Raw genomic sequence first — 21932 nt, 5'->3', positions numbered from 1 at the left:
AATAAGAGACAGAGAGCATGAGAGGGAGGAGGGTCAGAGGGAGAAGCAGACTCCCCGCCGAGCAGGGAGCCTGATGCGGGACTCGATCCCGGAACTCCAGGATCATGACCTGAGCCGAAGGCAGTCGCTTAACCAACTGAGCCACCCAGGTGCCCCTTTTAAAAAATACTTCTTTTAGGAGTCTGATAAACCACAAAATCCAGGTTTGCTAGAATTTGGATTAAGTCTTACGAACACATTATGAATCGCAGGGTGGGCTTTTCCTGCTTCTTGGGCTCCCACAGCTGGGTGGCACACAAGTGAGGTCAGTCTGCTGGAACCTGTTGGCAGCCGGGCCACGTTTCTGTCCCCTGCAACCTGGGCTTAAGCCGACAGCATGCCCCGCATGCGCTGCGCTGCCGGGCTGCAGACCAGCTCCTCTGTGATGAGTAGCCCGTGTGCTGAGCCTGGAGCCGGCACCTCAGCAGAGCAGGGCTTTTCTCAGGTGCTCACGTCAGCGGCTGGCTGGCTCTGCGGCAAGGGCAGAACAGCACTGTCTCCTGCCCTGGGACCCCCAAGCTGTGGGGTAGCTGTAAGGGACCCCTTGAACTTCTCTTAGGCACCCTGTCCAGAGCCCAGCTCTAGCAAAGGCTGCCCTGCCTCTTCGATACACTAACTGTTTAGTGTTGACTAACTCCTTATTAGCACTGATATCAACTGGCTCTGGTGTCCTTTCTCCACCAGCAATCACTGTTGAATCCTTGAATCCTAGAATGTTAGAGCCATAGGGGTTCTAAAAGCATCTGGTCCAAGCTCTTGACATCTTACAAATGAAAAAACCCAAGATAGAGAGGCGGTGTGTGAAGGTCGCTGTGGTGTAGCTGACTTGTGGCCTGAGCTGAAACACCCTTACCCAACACTGTTTGATGGGAAGATAATGCAAGCAGCAAATGTTTATTCTATTCTATTCTATTCTATTCTATTCTATTCTATTCTATTCTATTCTATTCTATTCTAATTTCTATTCTTTCTTCTCTCCTCTCCTACTCTGCTCTACTCTATTCTATTCTATTTCTATTCTCTCTTCTCCTCTCCTCTCCTACTCTGCTCTACTCTACTCATTCTTAATTCCAATGTAGTTGACATACAGTGTTAGTTTCAGGTGATTCAGCACTTTGATATATCACCCAGTACTTATCATGACAAGTGCACTCCTTAATCCCCATCACCTATTTCATCCATCCCCCGCACCTACCTCCCCTCTGGTAACCATTAATTGGTTCTCTATAGTTAAGAGTCTGTTTCTTGGCTTGTTTCTTTCTATCTCCTCTTTTTCCTTTGCTCATTTGTTTTGTTTTTAAAATTCTGCACATGTGGTATTTGTCTTTCCCTGACTTATTTCACTCTGCATAACACTCTCTAGCTCCACTCATGTTGTTGCAAATGGCAAGATTCCATTCTTTTTTATGGCTGAATAATATTCCTGTGTGTGTGTCGGTGTGTCTGTGTGTCTGTGTGTCTTTGTCTGTGTCTTCTTTAACCATTTATCAGTTGATGGACACTTGGGCTGTTTCCACAATATGGCTATTATAAATAATGCTACTATAAACATCGGGGTGCATGTATCCCTTTGAATTAGTATTTTATATTCTTTGGGTAAATACCCAGTAGTGTGATTGCTGGATCATAGAGTAGTTCTGTTTTTAACTTTTTTGAGGAACCTCCATACCGTTTTCCACATGGCTTCACCAGTTTGCATTCCACTGAAAAAGGAACAGTGCACAAGGGTTCCTTTTTCTCCACATTGTCGCCAACATTTGTTGTTTCTTGTGTTTTTGATTTTAGCCATTCTGACAGGTGTGAGGTGATATCTCATTGTAGTTTTGATTTGCATTTCCCTGATGATGAGTGATGTTGAGCACCTTTTCATGTGTCTGTTGGTTATCTGTTGGCCATCTTCTTTGGAGAGATGTCTGTTCATGTCTTCTGACCATTTTTTAAATTGGATTATTTTTTGGGGGGGTGTTGAGTTGTATAAGTTCTTTACATATTTTGGATACTAACCCTTTATTGGATATGTCATTTGCAAATATCTTCTCCCATTCAGTAGGTTGCCTTTTAGTTTTGTAGATTGTTTCCTTTGCTGTGCAGAAGCTTTTTATTTTGATGTAGTCCCAATAGTTTATTTTTGCTTTTGTTTCCCTTGCCTCAAGAGACGTATCTAGAAAAATATTGATATGGCTCATGTCACAGACCTTACTACCTGTGCTCTCTTTGAGGATTTTTATGGTTTCAGGTCTCACATTTAGGTATTTAATCCATTTTGAATTTTTGTGTATGGTGTAAAAAAGTGGTCCAGTTTCATTGTTTTGCATATAACTGTCCAGTTTTCCCAACACCATTTATTGAAGAGACTGTCTTTTTCCCATTGAATATTCTCATCTGCATTGTCAAAGGTTAATTGACCATATAATTGTGGATTTATTTCTGGGTTTTCTATTCTGTTCCATTGATTTATATGTCTGTTTTTGTGTGGGTACCATAGTGTTTTGATTACTACAGCTTTGTAATGTAACTTGAAGTCCGGAATTATGATGTCTTCAGCTTTGCTTTGCTTTTCCAAGATTGCATTGGCAATTTTGGAGTCTTTGAGGTTCCATATAAATTTAAGGATTGTTTGTTGTAGTTCTGTGAAAACTGCTGTTGGTATTTTGATAGGGATTGCATTAAATATATAGATTGCTTTGGGTAGTATAGATATTTTAACAATATTTGTTCTTCTAATCCATGAGCATGGAATGTCTTTCCATTTCTTTGTGTCATCTTCAATTTCTGTCATCGATGTTTTATAGTTTTTAGAGTACAAGTCTTTTTCCTCTTTGGTTAGGTTTATTTCTAGGTATCTTATTTTTGGTATAATGGTAAATGGGATTATTTTCTTAATTTCTCTTTGTGCTGCTTCATTATTAGTGTATAGAAATGCAGCAGATTTCTGCACATTGACTTTTTATCCTGAGACTTTACTGAATTCATTTATCAGTTCTAGTAGTTTTTTGGTGGTCTTTCGGGTTTTCTATATGGAATATCATGTCATCTGCAAACAGTGACGGTTTTACTTCTTCTTTACCAATTTGGATGCCTTGTATTTCTTTTTGTTGTCTCATTGCTGTCAGCAAATCTAATTTTAAATGCACTGTTAGCCACATTTTTTAAAAAAGCAAGTGAAGTTAATTTTAATAATATATTTTATTTTATGCAAGATGGCTAAAATATTATTTCAGCATGTATGCAATATAAAGTTAATGAGGTATTTTATATATTATTTTCATATTAAGTCTTTGAAGTCCTGTGTATATTTTACACTGCCAACATCTCACAGGTTGGACCAGCCACATTTCTTTTTTTTTTTTTAAGATTTTATTTATTTATTTATTTGAGAGAGAGAGAGAGAGAGAGAGAAACAGCATGAAAGGGGATAGGGTCAGAGGGAGAAGCAGGCTCCCCGCCGAGCTGGGAGCCCGATGCGGGACTCGATCCCAGGACTCCAGGATCATGACCTGAGCCGAAGGCAGTCGCTTAACCAACTGAGCCACCCAGGCGCCCTGACCAGCCACATTTCTCATGCTCAGTAGCCACGTGCGGGTGGGGCAGCTCTGTAGCCTGTGTTCTTTAACTGTGTGAGCGTGCATGATCTTTGAGAAAAGCATTTATTTCTGACCTTGGTGAATATTAAGTTAGTTGCCATTATTTAACCACAAGAGGGGACTGGCCTTGCTTAAGGTCACAGACTAAAAAAAGATTAGTTTCCATTCCGTTCTTATTTATCTTTCATCTCTTTTTGCTTAAAATAGTAGTGCTACTAGGTAACCATGTCAAATGATTTTTAGCTATCAGTTGGAAAGAAATTCCCTGGAGAGCCTGAAGTAATTCTAGACTTGGTTGGGAGACTTTTTGTTTTATAGCTACATGGTAACCAACTTGTTAAAAAATTTGAGAGCCATCTTCTCCCCACCCACCCACCCCCTCAAGCATTCAGAGTACCTTAAGCCAATTAAGTGCTGATAAAATCACTCCGCTTATCAGGCTCTGAGCACTGTTTAGCTATTTTGGAAGAAATATTTTTAAATTTCACATTAGACTCAAAGAGTATCCTAAATGGAGTTGTAAACCCTCTTCTCTTCCAAGTGTGAGTATTCCAGAGTCATCACTGGCCTGAAAAACAAAAACAAAAGCACCTTAGCTGTCTGCAAGAAAGAAGAAGTCCTCTCTAATTTTTAAGAGGAACTAAAATTGGAAAACACCATCTTACCATCTTATATATATCACAGTTATCTGAAAATAAAACAAAAAGCAATGCCATGCAGAGATCGGCTCGTCTAGCCATTTGAGATTGTGCAGAGAACAAAGGAACTCAATTGTTCCTCCTTCCATGAAGAAGCCATTAAGTAACATCTACTGAGATGTCCTTTTTTGAATCCATGAGAAGCCAGGATAGAGTTCCATGTTGTTTCAGATGCAAGAGAATTTAAGGAATCCTAGCTCTGTGGAGCTGGCCCCTCCAGGGTCACTTCTGATGGGAATGATCTAGACCTTTCTGACTTTCTTGGCCACTTTGAATTACTTCTGTCTCTCTCGTACTCTCAGAGCTGTAGCTGTAATCCATATGTTGCTTTGTAAGTCTTTGTATCTGGGTGTTCTTTCTGTAAGAGAAAGAAAAAAAGCCCTGGCGTTTACTGAGCACCTACTATATGCCTGGCACTCTGCTAGGTATATGACATGGATTATTTTGTATAATCTTGACAGTAACTCAGCAAGGTAGATATCATATCCATATTCCGTAGACAAATTTGAGTTTCAGAATTACTTACCCAAAGCCATGGGGCTATGGAGTGGTGGAGCTGGGGTGAAAACCAGTTCTGTGTGATGAAAGCCCCAACCCTGTCAACAGCACCACACAGCTGTGCTTGCTGCGTCTTCTTCTAGATGACGTGTCTCATGAGAGGGGCCATGTTTTGTTTGTTTGTTTGTTTGTTGAGTTCCTGGTTCACCTTGCAGTGGTTTTCCCATTAAAGTTGGGGCAGAGCACAAACAGCCAAAAGTGAATCAGGGAATGAATGTTACAAAAATAGGGGCAGTGTCTGTCTGGAAGTTTCCTCACGGAGGACTTACAGCCAGTCAGGGAAGGTCAGTAGAACATTCTGGTATTGACTAACCCTTATTTCACTCATTAAAACCACATTAACATTTGGAGACATGGTTCCTTTACTGTCAAACCATGCCTGAAGGAAAAGGCATGCTGAATATTTGGTAAGAGATGCCATGTGAATGGTCTATGCTATAATTCCCAAACACCTGTGAAGAAAAGCACACCAAGTTAGAGCACAGTGAAGGTGAGTTTCCTCATGGTTCCCTATGCATGCTGATGTCCTGGGGTCCAGAGGTGCTCTAGCCCTTGTGTGGTTTCTTTCAGTTTGTCTTTCTCCAACTCAGGCGGTGAAAATTGTGGCTTCCAGCTCTTACCTCCATGTAAGGGAACTTAGTATCTGTGATCCAGAAACCTGCTCTTACCACTGAAAAGCTAACAGAGCCCTGACACAAGTAATAACGATTGAAAGGTGCATTGTCTGGCTCTGACTAGACAGCTCATTTTTTATTCTCTTTTCATGAAATGTTTGTTTGTGTGGGGAGTTTGAATTCGATTATTTATAGACAGAGGGTGTATTGGCCTGCTTCTGAGGAAAATCCCTTCTTCATTTTCATCCATAGCATTCCAACCTCTGGGCTAGGTGTAGGGGAGATATAAATTCATGTATCTGCCATAATCATTTTTCCATTTGTAGTCTCCGGAGATACCTCCTAACGTCTCTAGTTTCTGTGGGACAGTTGGATACCCATGGCTTGTTTAAGATCCATTCTGCTGAAGAGCATTGGGGTAGGACAGATGTTTGTGGATATGTGAAAGGGTGTGAAGTAGAGTTTTATACTGGAAGAAGACATCCAGTAAGCATTGGGAGGTGGTAATTTATCATACCAGGGGTTGCTTGAAAAAGTCTTGAGTTTAATGAACATATTGATTTTTCTTAGAAAAGTTCTGACTACAGGCATTGAGGTTTCTGATTGCTAAGAAATCAAAATTGACATTATTCCTAAGTGAGTTAAGTATCTGTCTTTCAAAATCTCTTCATTATTTCTGTTGTGATAAATGGATTTTCCCAATATCCCAAGGAAATTTGAATTTTTTTAATCTTGCCACTTCTTTTTACATAGGCACAGAGAGGTTAAGACATTTACTTAAAGTTACACAGTGAATCATACAACAGACATTTCCCAAAAAAAGAGCGTGATCCCATGATGGGAATTAATATCTTGAATTTCCTGTCAGAATGTTCGCATTTCCTCCAATTAAATAAAGAGCTACATTTATTATGAAAATACGACTTCAGCAATTGTATAAGCACATTAGGTTTTTGAAAACCGGAGAGTCAGAGCAAGGTAGCTCATGAAAATACCGTGTGCATTTTCACAGGGTGGCCTGGTCTCACTGGACATCTTCCCTAACCAAGATCATCTTGACCCAATATGCAGTAGACATGTTGGTTTTCATTAGAGGTTACTCCTTAAAAAACACTTTGTTTTTGTTTTTTTAAATATTATTTTCTGAAAGTGAACATTATCTAGCTTAATAATCCCTGAATTAATCTGATGTTTTAAATCCTTGTCATTTCTGCATCCTGAAGGTAAATTAACAACTAACACTTAATAACAAAAATCTATTAGTCTCCAATGTGCATTAAACACTTCTAGAGACTTCCTTTATTGCCTGGAAGGACTGGCATGAAATGACTCTAAAGTTTCTCCTTTGATTACTTAAAAACATGTTGATTAAACCAGTGAGAAAAAAGTATGTTTTAAGTCATAGTTAAAATTTTCTATTTTGTTTTTTATCTCACTAACTAAATTAGACTGGCTGGTCCATAAAAACTTAAGTTTGAGTATTTATGTTAATATTTAATAATTAGGTTCATTTCTGTATAAAAAAGAATTAGTAAATATTTATGACATGTTTGTGATTATTTCTTTTTGGCCTGCCTGTACATTTGCAATATTATAACAGTAAATATATGGTAATTTGATTCACTGAAGCTTGCAATCATTATTTTCTAAGATATAGCTTAGGGGCTAATAGACAATTCAGAAGGGATTCATTTGACTATTCAAAGAAGCCACTGAATCTGGAATTCATAGCTTGGGAAATTCTCACTAAATGCAGAAGTATGAGGCATTGGTGTTATTTATCTATTAAATTTATTTTCCTAACCGTTATCTTTTTAAAATGAACTCAGAATTTTAAAAAACCATACCTTAGGCTAAACGTGGACAGACATGTGCTAGAGAACTGGACCATTCTAGGAATATTGCTTTTTCATGTTCTAAACTGAAACATCTTACCCAAAGCATTTAGACTATTATCCTCTCTTTCCTCCTCCTCATTCCCCAGCTAATTAAGACATGGGGGGGTTTATTTTTGTGATGAAATTCATGGCTCTTTAAAATTTAGCAAGGTTCAGTAACTGGGAGACAATCGAGTTTTGCATAGTTTCTACAGTATTGATTATACAATAATGAAAAAAGTCTTTACCTCGATTTCATGCTAAATCTGCCTGGGCATTTTCCCCTCATTATTTTGGCAGGACAGGAAATAACGGACAACAGAGTACTATTAAAATAATTTGGCCTTCACTATACACCCTTCAAAATGTGAATGGACAATTGGACTTTGTGTTTCTAATTGTCTACAGATGTCCTGTCGTGTAGGTCAGAAGGAAAAACTCTTTATCATTATGTTTTGTTTTGTTTTTTTAAGTGTCAATTGGGTAACCGCTTTCTTTACTGGTAAATAAGCATTTAAATATAGCTGAAGGGGGGGCGCCTGGGTGGCTCAGTCGCTAAGCGTCTGCCTTCGGCTCAGGTCATGATCCCGGGGTCCTGGGATCGAGCCCCGCATCGGGCTCCCTGCTCCGCAGGAGGCCTGCTTCTCCCTCCCCCACTCCCTCTGCTTGTGTTCCCTCTGTCGCTGTGTCTCTCTCTGTCAAATAAATAAATAAAATCTTTAAAAAAAAATAATAAATAAATATAGCTGAAGGGAGTTGATTTTCCTTGATAAAGCCATTATGTTAGAAATATATGTTAGGAAAAAATAAATTCCTTCTATTTAGGGAACCAGGCATACTCTTTCCGGCTAACCAGAGGGTAATCAACAGAATGCAAGGTGAATATAGTTCCCTCAAAGAAATAGGATAAGACTGAATGAGACTTTATGCTGTGAATAAGCTGCCTAAATATATGTTATCTCTCTTTCCCTCTCTCCCCTCTTTTTTTTTTTTTAAAGAGTGATTTTTGGAGGGCGCCTGCGTGGGTCAGTTGGTTGAGTATCCGACTCTTGGTTTAGGCTCGGGTCGTGGTCTCTGGGTCTTGGGATCGAGCCCCGTATCAGGCTCCATGCTCAACAGGGGTCTGCTTGGGACTCTCTTTCCCTCTGCCCCTCCCCTCTCTCAAAATAAATCATAAAAGAAAAGAATGATTTTTAAAAGAATTCTGTCCTTGAAACTTCTGAAAATTGTCAGTTTCCTATCAAAAATTTGATTCCCATAAACTGCAAAAAGGGTCTTTTCTCGTGCGGTCGCTCACAGACTTGTAAAAACTTACTATAGATGTCAGTAACATAACTTCTCTCTAGAGACGGAAAATTCCCACTATTTCTTCCCCCATGCCCCCTTCCCTCCCGCCAACCATCACCAGCGTGACTGTGCCTGTCTGTGAGCCCAATAGAATGGTTTAATCTCATATATTTCTGGGGCTTTCATGCATACACTTTATGTGAGGGCTCTTCTAAAAGAGAATGGAATGGTACCTCTTGCTTATTTGTGACTTGGTTGAGGCGAAGGAAGACAAAGATTTCATTGAAAGGATTTGGTTGTTGATATCTGTGACTGATCAGATGCCATAGTAATTGGGAAAAGGTAGCATTTCCCTTTTTATTTCTCATATATGGAAGTATATGCTGAGAGGCAGAATTGTTTACTGACTCAGTGAGGGGCTCAAAGTGACTGAACAAATCTCTGGACCTTTTAATTCTATAATTACTTCCTCCGACTTTTATTTCTCTGAAGATATACTTGTGGGTTTTTGTTTTTGTTTTGAAACACTAGGGATGTTTTTCATGGAATTTTATGTGGCTTTTCTGGGCCAGGAGTGATGCATCAACAGCCAGCCTGGGGGTGATGCCCTTGAACACCTAGTGTTGTGAGCCTGTCACACGCCACCTCACCTCAGTCCGATGCAGAGCACCGAGCGGTACCACGGCTGATTGCACTGTGTGCAATCTACAGCCTCTACAGAGGGCTGCTCCATTCCCTTTAGCAGGAGTGATTTTATTCCTCTTTGGCAAGTGATACTATTTAGCAGCCTTGTAACCTTGCCAGATTGGTGGGTCACCTGAGGATTTTTAGATGAGAAGAGATTAGAGGGCAGTGATCCCCTGCATTCTGCATAGTCCTGCTCTTACATGAGCCCTGGGGTTGCTGGGGATGGGTCAACGGTGAGTTCTCATCTGAGTGAATGTGAAACTGCTCTGCTGCCTTGTGAAAGGGGGAATTTTTGCAGGTTCACAAGTGATGTGGGGAATTTAAAGACTCAATCTCATTGGGATCAAACCTAGCCCAAGTATATCTGTGATTCTGCCATTTCAAGCAAGACCTGCCAGGGATTGGTGTGTATGTTGGAGCATCCTGGGGTTCCAGCTGTGAGGCAGAATGAGAGTGTCAACATGAATGGACTTCAGAAATTTCATCCAATATTTATTGATCTCTTACTTCATACCTGGCATTCTGCTCGGCACCAGGAAGATGGAGTGGATAAGACCCGGTATCTTCCATCTGGGAGCTCACAGGCTCATAAGAGAAGGCAAATGTGTGAGCATATGAATACTGTAATAGTTTATGCATAGGGCCACAGAGGGAAAAGTGGTCATTCTCCCTGGGTGTTAGTTCAGAGGGCGATAAATGGGAGAAACCTCCACAAAGTTTCAGAGAGGAGCGAGCCTTGAATTAAATCTTGAAAGAGGTAGGTGGGACAAGAGGACAATATTGGGGAATGGCATACCAGACAGGGAGGAGCCTGAACAGGTTTGGGACCATGAAACACCTTGGCACACGCTGGTGACAGCAGTCGGTAATGACATGGCTTGAGGATGCAAGGGAGGGCTTTCAGAGAGATGGTGCTAGAGAAGCAGACCTGAACTGTGTGTGGCTTCTGGGCCCTGCCCCAGAGTTGGAAACTTTACCCCATGGGTTTCCCAGGAGCTGTTGCAAATATCTAAGCTGGTAACTGACATGGTGAAATGCACACTCTGACAGCTCTGTGAATGATGGATCTGGGAAGCAGACCCATGTAAGGAACCAATCAAGAAGACCATTATAGTGTCTCATGAGAGAGAATGCTGCTCTGGACTAGAGAGTAGCTGGGGTGGGGGGTGAGAGCAGAGCAGAGCTTCCAGAGAAGGAGGAAGAGTGGGATGGGGGAGAGTATAATAACATTGTAAATGTCATAGCTTTCATTTTGCATGTGTCAAAAGGTGGTTCCAATCAACGGTTAATGGGATATCAGTGTTTCAGTGCAAAAAAAGACATCATCCACATGCCCCACAGTCTTGCTTATAAAATGTACTTAAAGGTGTTTAGGCCCACAATATTCGCAGCCTTCCAGTAAGAACTCCATCTTACATAAATAGTGCATCCCAAAAGATGCATTAATAGTCATAGGTTCTCACTGTAAAATGTGTTTGGTAAGTAGGATATGTAACCTTCTATTTCAAGGCACTGTGGGTGGGCGTTCGTTCCAAGTGTTAACTGCCTTGGATGCCTGACGTAACCTCCCTGAGCCTCGTTTTTCTGACTGTAAATATTAAGCTGTGAATACTGTCTCATGGGTTCGAGAATTATGAGATTGAAGCACATGAACGCAGCAGGCGCGAGGCCCTCAAAGTAGCCCCCGAATGCTCCAGACATCCTTCCTTTCTTCTTTTTTTTCCTCCTCAAAGGATGTTCAAAATGGTGCACTTTCTTTTTCTTCTCTGTGCTAAGCCTTACTTGGCCAGGGATGTACAGACCAAGATAAAAATGTACTTGAGTAGTTGTCCTCATATTTAAATTCCTTAAGAAGGTTTCACATGAAATGCTTGATTTCCTGGAAAAGGGTGTTTATCATTTCTGCCTTTGCCTTTGATGCAGGATGTCAGCTGCAACGAGATCACGGCCTTGCCGCAGCAGATAGGTCAGTTGAAATCTCTACGGGAACTGAATGTCAGAAGAAATTACCTTAAAGTTTTACCACAAGGTAAAAAAGAATAAAGCAGGAGATGTTTATTCTTTTTGTTTGTTTGTTTACTTATGTGAAGAAGGTAGTTTGTCTAGTCATGTTTGGGTATGCCTAATGATATTAATTATTAATTATATGAATATGAATTATATGAATTTCACATGCAGATACCAGAAAAGTTAATATTCAGCTTTTAATTTGTCTCGAGGAGTACAGCAATGCAGCCATCCCCCCATATGAGGCTGTGTGTATGTTAGTTTGCTCAGGCTCACGTAACAGAGTATTACAGATTGAGTGACTTAAACCACAGAAATTTATTTTCTCACAATTCTGGAGGCAGGAAGTCTAAGATCAAGGTGTCTTCTGAGGCTTTGGTCCTCGGCTTACAGATGGCTCTCTTCTCCCTGTGTCCTCACATCATCCTCCTTCTGTGTCTCTGTCCTAATCTCTTCTTATAAGGACACCAGTCATATTGGGCTAGGGCCCACTCAAATGACCTCATGTTAGCTTAATGACCCCTTTAAAGGCCTTATCTCCAGATACAGTCACATTCTGAGGTACTGGGAGTTAGGACTCAAACATAGGAAATTTGGGGACACACGATTCAGCTCATAACAGGAGGCAACATGAGTTGTTTTTGGTATGTATGTGTGATGTTTTGGAATGTCGAGCCAACACTTTAGGCGATGTGCTTGGTGTTATAGATCAGCTGTTAAGATTTCTGGCTTTGAGCATCTGGTCACCCTAGTTGGGAACCACCCCTCGTGTCTATAATACATGCTTCAGGTGAGGATTCTACCCCTGCTGAGGTGGTACTTGGACTAATGTCACTGGTAGTTTTGGTGAGTCTCCCAAAGGCCAGAAGCAAGGATCCTCCAGAACCTCAGCGCTGAGACTGGTTGCCCTCTCAGACATCCCTGCTCAGGAGCCAGACTCAGGCAGACCCTTCCCTGCACCTGTGGGCTTCTACAGTATGTCCCTCTGAGACATCGACTCTTGAGTTCAAATAAAAAGATACATTTCTTCAGAAAGTGTGCACCATTAAGAACTTTGATAAGCAGCTTTGTAGATAATGGTGGATCTGAATTTCCTATTTTGGGATTGTTATTTGGACTTGAATCAGAATGAGTTGATGAGCAGAATACTGAATGCTTCCCCCAAAACGTACTCTGGTTTTCAAAGATCGCATTGATTTCCATCGGTTTCATTTAAGGCCATGAGGCATACCAGGTTTCAAATATATAATTAAAAATATACCTCAAAGCAAAAGCATATATTTGGAAACAAAAACAAAAGCATTTGGTTAATCTGACACAACTGCAGCTAGTTGAGAACTGCCTGATTTTTATTATTCTGTTCCTGCATCTTGATCTTTGGTTTGAAGGCAGGCAGATGAAGCTCATGGAAGGGAAAGAACTTTATAAAATGCAATGTGCTTTATAGACGGGAGGTTTGAATGCCTACCTGCCATCTGTCACCTTTCTTGCACTGACCAGCATTTTAAAGAAGTAGAATTACAAACTGTCTCAGCGCAAGGATGTACTACTTTATTGCTTGAGATAACTTGGTATGAAAACATTGATTTTTTTCATTCTGTCATTGTCTAATCCATTTTGAATGGATGAAATTGTTTTTCTTGGTTGGAGCAAGTGCAAAGGGGAAACACTCTTACCAACAGCACATTTCTAAGCATTTAACCTTTTGTGGCATTAAAGAACACTGGCCTCTAAATGTAGCTCTCATGCTAATCATTGAAAAATCATTACAGAACATCAGACTCTCATTTTCAAAAGAAAAATGTAAGAGAGTCATTTCACGGTTGCCTGTAATAGTCTAGAAACGTGTAAACAGTGTGTCTGCAAACCAAGGTTTTTCTTTCTCTCAGCACTCTCTATGCTCTTACCTTCAGAGCATTCCTTTCCCTTGAAAAGATCAGTTATACATTTCTATCCTTTTCATAATTGTGTTTTCTCAGGTTTAATATTTTAAAATATATTCAAAGCTAAAACTTCAGTTTACTGGAAAAATCTTTTTTTTCCTTTTTTTTTTTTTTTTAACTTCCTGAATATCAAGTTTCTTTTTTGCTTCACTCTGGAGAACTCTATTAACAAAAGAGCATTGATAGTGCTTTCAGGCAGTGAATTTAAAGATTTTCCATATTGACTTGTTTTTCCTCTCTGAGTACCCCTCCCCGTATGCTTTCAATCTGAGGAGGGAAAACAAGTCTGTGGCCTAATTACCCATATCAATTTTGTGGTGCTTTTACTACAAATACTGCAATGAGGAGACCATATTTTGTTTTTTCTAGGACCAGAATGGACAGAGTTAAGATTAAAGGAGCCAGTCATTGACCTTCTTTGCAACAGAAGATTCCTTGGGATTTTTTTTTTCTTCCTCCCTTTTCCTGCCCGGTTTCTTTTGACCATTTCTGGGCTGGAGTTATCATCACCCCTCACCCCCACCCCCATTTTCTTGTTAGGAAACTGCCAGGCTCTCATTTTCCTAAACTAAGATGGTAGTTGTGTTCCAAACTGCAATTAACAGGAACAGTCATTATAAAAACCATTCTTACTTTATTTACCTTATTTATTTAAGTTGCCTCTTCTCCCCTTCCTGCTACGGCTGCCAGGAACTTGGCCCTCAGTCTTGCTTAAAAGTCTTCACTTTCAGCGGCAAAGACTTGCTGAAGATCCAGACTCCAGTTAGATTTTGCCACTAATTTGCCAACCTAAGTTTAGTGAGTAAAATTAACAGTCTCAGAGATGGATTAATATCACTAAGGGTTACAGCAAGGAGATATTCGTCTCGTATATAAATCCCTCTAAGCCTTAGCCCTGTTTTAGAAATAAACTACGAAGTGAAAGGGATCTTACTTTCCCTTTTCCTTTGATTTTCTTGTTTTGCTGTCCTCCAGGTTCTCTTCCTCCCTCTCTCCTTCACCTTCTGCTGCTCACAGCAAGGCATCATCAAGGCAACCTCCAGGATGAGTAGGGTGTGAGGCAAATCATTCACCCCGCTGTTGGGGGTAGGGGGTGGGGACTGGGTTTGGGCAGTGAATTACTCGGCAATTGACACAGAGAGCTGAGCTTGGGACCTGCGGAGTTGGATGCTCTTCTGCCTTTCTTCTAGCACTTGAGTCAACTTGACTCTGTTTTTTAAATACAATGTAATTCACTAAAGCATGAAAGAAGGAAAGTCCCTTACACACCCAGAGGCCCAGAGCCAGGTGAATAGGAGAAGAGATACTGGTTGCTAAGAGCATCTTTATTTGTGGAACTTGAAGTAGCATAGCTGAGTCAGGTGAAAACCCTAGGGCATACTAGGGGGAGAGAAGGAATTGGGTTAATTCTCACTGCAGGTCACTTTATATGGTGCCTGCCTATCCTCCACTTTGGAACTTCTTGCGTCTTTGAAAGCACTGTATTTCACCCCTTACCAAGTCCTGTAATAAAGATGATGAGGCCCCTTCTGACATGAACCCGCCAGAGTGTCTCACGCAGAGATCTTAGCAGTTTGCCGGTTTGCCCCGTGTCCCTCTACATGTCTGGTGTCCCTCAGCCTCTTTGCTCTATGGAATATATTTGACTTCGTTCCTTGTAACTGCCAGTGTCAGTTGGAGTGCTTGAAATTACTGAGCGTTTATTATGCCACTGGGTGGGGATTTTAAGCTAAATATAATGTTCTGTCTTGCTTGTGGAGCTACAGAAGACTTTTTTAAAAGCAGTAGAATTGAGCCTCATCAAATCAGGATTACAGGGTCCACTGCAAAATTCTGAATTAGATAGCATTTAGTTTTTAAAAAGTGGAATTAAAAAACCATGAACATATTTCTTGTAACTAGTTCTGAGATTATGCCAGCCCAGATACGTTGACTAGATAAGAATATTTTATGATTAGCACATTGTTCATAAGCTCACTATTGAAGTTAAAACATAAACATGTCCTATGAAACCTAACCCTGTGTGGTATGGCTTATGTGATCGTTTTGCTGGAAGAAAGGCTTTTCTAAACAACAGATACTGTAAATGTCAAGTGTGTTCCTAGCTCTTACCAGAACTAACAACAATTTAAAATTATTGCGCTCTCCATGAAAGATTTCCCCCTCCCCTTTAGTAAAATATTTTATACGCATACCACATATTCCTGATGCATACCTTGCTTTGATTATGCTAACTGATATTTTTCCTGGTAAGCAGAGAATTAGTGTTTGAATGTTTAGCCATTTAATCTTATTGCTTTCTGAATTTGTTCTTTTTCTTTTTTTTTTTTCCCCCCTGTTCTTTAGAACTAGTAGATCTTCCCTTGGTAAAGTTTGACTTTTCCTGCAATAAAGTGCTCGTGATTCCCATTTGTTTTAGACAGATGAAACAGCTGCAAGTATTACTACTTGAGAACAACCCTTTGCAGTCTCCTCCGGCACAGGTGAGGGATGGCAGCGAAGCTCTTTCACCATGGGATGTGCTATCAATCCTGCATGGGGAACTCTCAGCAGAGCTGGGCCTTTGATATTCTGCTGAATTAATATTGTTTTAGACATGATCACAGTCTCCGAAAGATGAAACCTTGGGTGAATCCGACTACCATCAGTTGTCTTCTGCCAAAGTCCAGTCCGTTCACCAGCGTTCCACTCACTGTCTTGATCACTCTAATCCTAGGATTATATGTTTGATTAGGTTAGCATTTGTACACACATTGGAAACGCCTTCATGGAGTGTACGGCTTATCAAAGAGTACTATATTCCATACTTTCATGTGAGCTGAGAAATGGAGTTTAAACATTTTCACATATGATTGTTGGTTATTTAGAGATAAGTTACAAGTTCAGCTGTTAAACTGTGTGGGAACAAAATCAATCCTTCTAGAATTGGAAAGTTACCGTGTCAGGTATCTGACTTCTCTACTTTTTTACACTATTTAGACTTCGACACATTTCTGTTAGGATGGTTTTCTATTCAAAGTAGAATTTGGAAGAAATGATTGCCTAAATTCTCATGTGTTTTGGAGAGGTCAAATTTGGCGTGTATTTTTGAAGTGTTACTTAAAATGAAAATGCAAAAATTAAATATACAGAGCCTCCATGTCGAGTGTTTACATTTTGTTTTGTCATTGAAAACCAAATATGTATTATTAATTTCTCCATAGATTTGCACAAAGGGCAAAGTGCACATATTCAAGTATCTGAGCATACAAGCATGTCAGATTAAGACAGCTGACTCCCTTGATCTCCACACGATGGAGAGGCCACATTTCCACCAGCACGTGGAAGATAGGTGAGTGTGACTGAAGTCACTCAAAGCCCCGGTTTAGAATTTGCTGAGGCTGGGGCCTCCAGGTAGGTAACTCCAAAAATCCCTTTGCCTCACTTAACCAATGCAGATTTATACCTCAAGTGTTTCAGCATTTTGGAATAAGAGAGAGAAAATAGGTGCTGTTGATAACCTTTTGGCATCTTGCAAATCTTATCTTCCCTATTCTAGTCAATAATCAGTCTTTCCTGGGTACTGTGTGTGCTGTGTGTGCATGTGGATATGTATACGTACATACATGTATGTTATATGCATATATATATATCCTTATAAATGCAATCTATAATATAAATATAGGTATTTTTTACTTATCAGAAATAAGTCAATTAAATTAAAATTAATTAAATTTAATTAAATTAAAACAACCGTATCAATCTCAGGCATGTCTTTTTAATTATTAATTTTTAATCTGCCTCCAGAACACTGTTAAGAAAAACTGCAGGTTTTGTTTTGTAATTGTCTTAAAAATGCAGCCTGCATAGTTTGTGCCATTTCCTTTTTGGAAGTGTTAGAATCCTTTCACATGCCCTTGGCCTTTCTGTGGCATAAATTGGGCCTTGAATTTCCAAAGAACAAAATTCCCACACTGAACACAGATTGTTTTGAGGGGTCTTCACTGCAGAGACCTTTGCTTCACTTTTTACTAAAAAACATGGTGACTTAAAATCTCAGCCTACTCTAATGGTACCTTTTATATAATACTTAAAATATGTATTCATTATTTTATTTTTATAAACATCAAATTTGTTTAGTCACTGGATAAAAGCTTACAGAATTACTGAGAGTAACCACATAAGAGTAAAAGCCTCTTAGAAAAGGTAAAAGCAATTAGGCAGTTTTTGGTTTTTTAGACACTAGAATCCATAAGATAAGAAAATTGTTAACTGTTTCAAAGAACAGGCTACTTGGTTAGAGTAACCCTGAACACAAAGAATTTATCTTGTCCTCTGTTTAGAAAGAATATCTGATTATTAGGCCCTTGTCTCCACCTCCTTTAATTTTGGGCTGCTGATTTGTTGCCTTATGGTAATAATAAAATTTGTATAGCAAAAGTCATTATTCGAAATTGATGTATCTTGTTGTGAACTTTGTGATTTCAATTTTTTCTAAATGGATTCCGTACTGTTGGCATCTATCCCAGCAAGAAGGATTCTGATTCGGGTGTCGGAAGTGATAATGGAGATAAACGTTTATCTGCCACAGAGGTAAAGTTTGTGATTAGTTTTTTTTTCTTTCTGTGCTAGATATATCTGCCTGCATTCCTGAACTCCTCTGTGGTAAAGGGCATTAATGCATCTGTGTGAGAATGTGTGATTATGTTCGTGAAAGCAATTTGAAATCCTCCAAGTTTTTAGCTTTTGCTGCATATTTAATATTTTGTAAACATCCCTATTCCCCTTCCCCTTCCACCACACTCCTCACATTACCTAGAATATTCTTGAATGTTTCATAAATATGAAATGACGAAGAGTGGTATGCAGGTGCCCATGAGGCATTTCTATAAATGTGTTTGTTTCTAAGTGACAGAATAATTTAGGAAAAAAGTTATTCGCATGCATAAATGTTCAGGACGCAAATGTGCATTGCATTTTAGCAGTTTACCCACAGGAAATGCCATTTTAAGTAGCCATAATTTTTATAGCAGTATTTGTTTTCCTGAAACTCTTCGATTGTGTTCTTTTCAGACAACTGGATAAATTTGGGTTATTTGTAAGCTAAGAGGCCTCCCACACTAGAGCTTCCTGAAGTGGTTATAAATAGCTCATTTAGCATATTTATGTCACTTATAGTTACAGTCCCCAAAACCTTTCACTAATATACCATTAAATGGGGTTTCTTGAGCAGGGGAGCTGGAAGGGATAGCTGGGGTAGGGGATAGATGAATCATCAGGTCTTCTCTTCTGAGGAAATTTATTGAGTTTTTGTAGGTATTGAGTTTTGAAACATTATACTACTCTTTGAAGATGTAATTAATAAGTCAATTACCCCATTTAAGGAGTTCACATTTGTACTGTTTGTGACTCCAAGAAAGATGCCTTTTCCCTGTTCTCTTCAGGTCTTTGAGGGTTAATATGTAGCTAAGATATTTGCATTTATTTCCTACGAAATGCTTTATAAAGCAATGTATTAAAAAGTTAGGATACCTTAAAATCTTTCTAATACAGAACATTTCAAAAGGAGTTTGTAGGCAGAAAGAGAAGGCCAATTTCAATAAAAGAAAATTACTCTCATGAAGCCACATGAATAGTTTACTGTAGCTCCCTGGGGGAGAAAATACTCAACACATTGCTTTATAAGTTGTATTTAATTCAGCCCCCTTAGCTTTATTAAAACTCCTAAGTCCCCTGAAATGTCCCATTATTTCAGAAATTACTCACCCTAAGCTTATTTTCTATGAAATTAAAACAGACTCTGCTTTATCCTTTATCTGTTTTTTAAGGATAATTAAGTTCATTAATAAAACATCACACAAAGAACTTCATTATCCTTTTGTTCTCACTTAATACAAGTAGCATGCTAATACCATTCCAGAAGGAGGCCAAGGGTTTATTTCCTCCCTTTTAACTAGATGCATATCTTTGGAATTTTGCTAAGTTTTTAAGATGGGAGGAAGGTGGCAGGAAGGACTAGAAAAAGGGTTATATTCGACAGAATCAGTGCATGCTTCTTCCCTTTGGCCTTTTTTTTGTCTCACATTGTAGCCTCGTTACCTGAGAACACCTCCAAGCAATTTGTGTTTTAGAAGGAAAAGGGCCTTGAGTTATCCAGTGTAGCTTTCTATTTTCACTTTGTCTGGCAAATACGTTACCATCTATGGTCAGTTTCTCTTGCTCCCCACTTCTGTTTCATTGTGGCATTCAGAAAGCACATCTCATTCCCTTTCTTTGGCTGTTGCCCTTGTCTGATTGATTTAGCATTTGTCTCTAAGAAGTTTAAAACATATTTTTGTCAAGATAAACATGCAAAAAAAAATTGGCGGCCGAATCCGAATGAGTATCTGTTGAATGGATGAAATGCACACTTGTTTTGTGTCAGTTTCTAAACAATTTGTGCACGTGTCCAAAGGTAAATGAACACTGAACTCTGAAAGTCACGGCTTCAGGAATTTAGGAGCAGCCCACGAGTCCCTGAGATGTGTTCTGTGGAGGTTCATGATCCCTGTGATTTGGAAAGCTCTTCACTAAATAGCCACACGAAAATGGAGACATAGGAAAGTCAATGAGGCTCCATATTTCATCAGTCACAGAATCGTAGATTATCTGAATAAACTTCATTAGCTAGTGTGGGAAACAAGCCCCCCAGAGACAACTGACTTTGATTACCAAATCGAAGCCTTATTCTGAAAATTGCACAGAACACATGTCCTTTTAAGCACTACGGTCATTCAGCACTTTTATGTATTTGATGCAGCTGAAATGCCTATATATTCCTCAGTCTCACACAGGGAAATAAACCGGAGCTTCATGTTGCACATAAGATGCACTGTGAATAAATGAGATATTGTCACAGATATTGCCCGTTTTTGGTGACTAGCCCCATGAAACCTTAATGTAGTTTTGGGAAATTGGTGTTGTCGTCAGGTCTCAGAGTACCGTTACTGTGACAAGGATTGATCAGTCAGTCTTAGGGCTAGTGTGATTGTATATTTAGTTACTCCTTTGTTCCGTCAGGTATAACATAGTCCTTCTTAGTGCTTTGACTATTGCTCTTAGGTTGGAAATGCCATCAGGTACCTGACAAAATTTCAGCTCAAAACATATGTACAGAGAAACACTTGAGTGTTAGCTCAGCGAATTTTGACAAAGTGGAACACACCCACATTGCCAATGGCCAGTACAAGAAACAGAGCTTTACGAGCACCCCAGAAAGCCCACTCACACATCCAGCCTCCAAGCCAAGAGTAGTCACTGTCCTGACGCCAAATACCACAGATTAATTTTGCCGGTTTTTGAACTTATGTAAGTGGAATTGTTCTTTGTATCTCGTTCTTTTTACTCAATATTATGTTTTTGAGAATTAGCAGTATTTTTTTTATCACGTAGCTTTCTCTTAATCTACATCGATAATGCTTGTCCCGCGAATGAAGCATTGCACTGTTTCTTTTCAGCCTTCTGATGAAGACGCTGTTAGCCTCAATGTGCCGATGTCGAACATCATGGAAGAAGAACAGATCGTCAAGGAGGACTCCTGCCATCGCCTTAGCCCAGTTAAAGGTGTGAGAATGAAAGATGGGGAGAATGTGCTTGTTTTAAGTTTCAAATATTGTGTTTACAATCGACACAAATAGGGCCTTGGTAATAGCTAAAGTTTATTGAGCATTTCCTGTGCACCAGGCTCTGTGCTAATCTGTGAAGGTGATCTCATTTAAAGTTCAGAACTCTGAGATGGATATTCTAATCATCTCCATTTTACAGGTGAGTAAACCAAGGCTCAAAGAGTTTAAGTAACTTGCCAGTGATCACACAGCTAGTAAGTAGTAGAGTGGTTCTCATTTTGAAGATTTATATACCAGCCTTTAAATCCATTCTTGGAAAGCAAATATTGATGTATAGATATATTAGGCAACACCAGTTGTTGGAGCACATAAAATCCCGGATCTCATTGGCTTAACATAGTCCAAATCAAGTCTGCATGGGAGTTCATGATTGACAGGCAGCTCCCCTCCAAGCAATGATTCAAAGGCCTAAGCTGCTTTCATGCTGTGACTCCACCATCTTTAACACAAGATTTCCAAAGTTCCCAAGTCCTCTTTTACGGCAGAAGCTGGCCAAGCATGGAGGCTTGCTCACAGGAGGTTTTTAGTGAACTGAGCCTAGGAGTGCCCATCACTTATAAGGTAGGCTTGGATACATGGTCACGTGTGAAGATGGGAAATGTAGTTGAGATGTGTGCCCAGGAATCCACTTGACTTTGGACAAGACGGTTGACCTTAATTTTCTCACCTTTAAGTGAGGTGATTAGATTAGGTAATATGTAAGGTCTTCAGTAGCTCTCAAATTCTGTGGTTCTCTAACAATCACCAAGTGATCACTAAGTACTTTATGTCCTATATACCTTGAAAATCCTAGCAATATATTTCATGTCTTAGTGAGAAGCCCTCATTTGATTACATTAGGGCAGTATTTTTTTTTTTTTTTACTGCTCCTGTTTATTCAATGATTTTTAAAGAAAATACTAAAATTTAATGATTTGTGGCAGAGATGATTTCATTTAGTGTGAATGATTTGTGTTTAATGATTTGTGGCAGAGATGATTTCATGATATATGAAC

General features: G+C 39.6%; 1 protein-coding gene across 6 annotated transcripts in view; it reads left to right on the top strand.

The window, feature by feature from the left end:
• The window catches only part of LRCH1 (leucine rich repeats and calponin homology domain containing 1), a 181566-nt gene that overhangs the window by 106179 nt on the left and 53455 nt on the right, over positions 1-21932 (top strand). For all 6 annotated transcript variants that reach the window (XM_006743249.3, XM_006743250.3, XM_006743251.3 and 3 more), the window contains 5 exons: positions 11268-11373; positions 15641-15777; positions 16498-16625; positions 17803-17866; positions 20770-20875. In XM_006743249.3, the coding sequence (XP_006743312.2) occupies positions 11268-11373; positions 15641-15777; positions 16498-16625; positions 17803-17866; positions 20770-20875 (541 nt within the window). The remainder of the gene's footprint in view (positions 1-11267; positions 11374-15640; positions 15778-16497; positions 16626-17802; positions 17867-20769; positions 20876-21932) is intronic.

The sequence above is a fragment of the Leptonychotes weddellii genome, chromosome 3 (assembly GCF_054177405.1).
Source record: "Leptonychotes weddellii isolate Sample4059 chromosome 3, ASM5417740v2, whole genome shotgun sequence".
NCBI lineage: Eukaryota > Metazoa > Chordata > Mammalia > Carnivora > Phocidae > Leptonychotes > Leptonychotes weddellii.
Note: the sequence above shows the minus strand (reverse complement) of the source record. Positions and strands in the feature narration are given on the sequence as shown.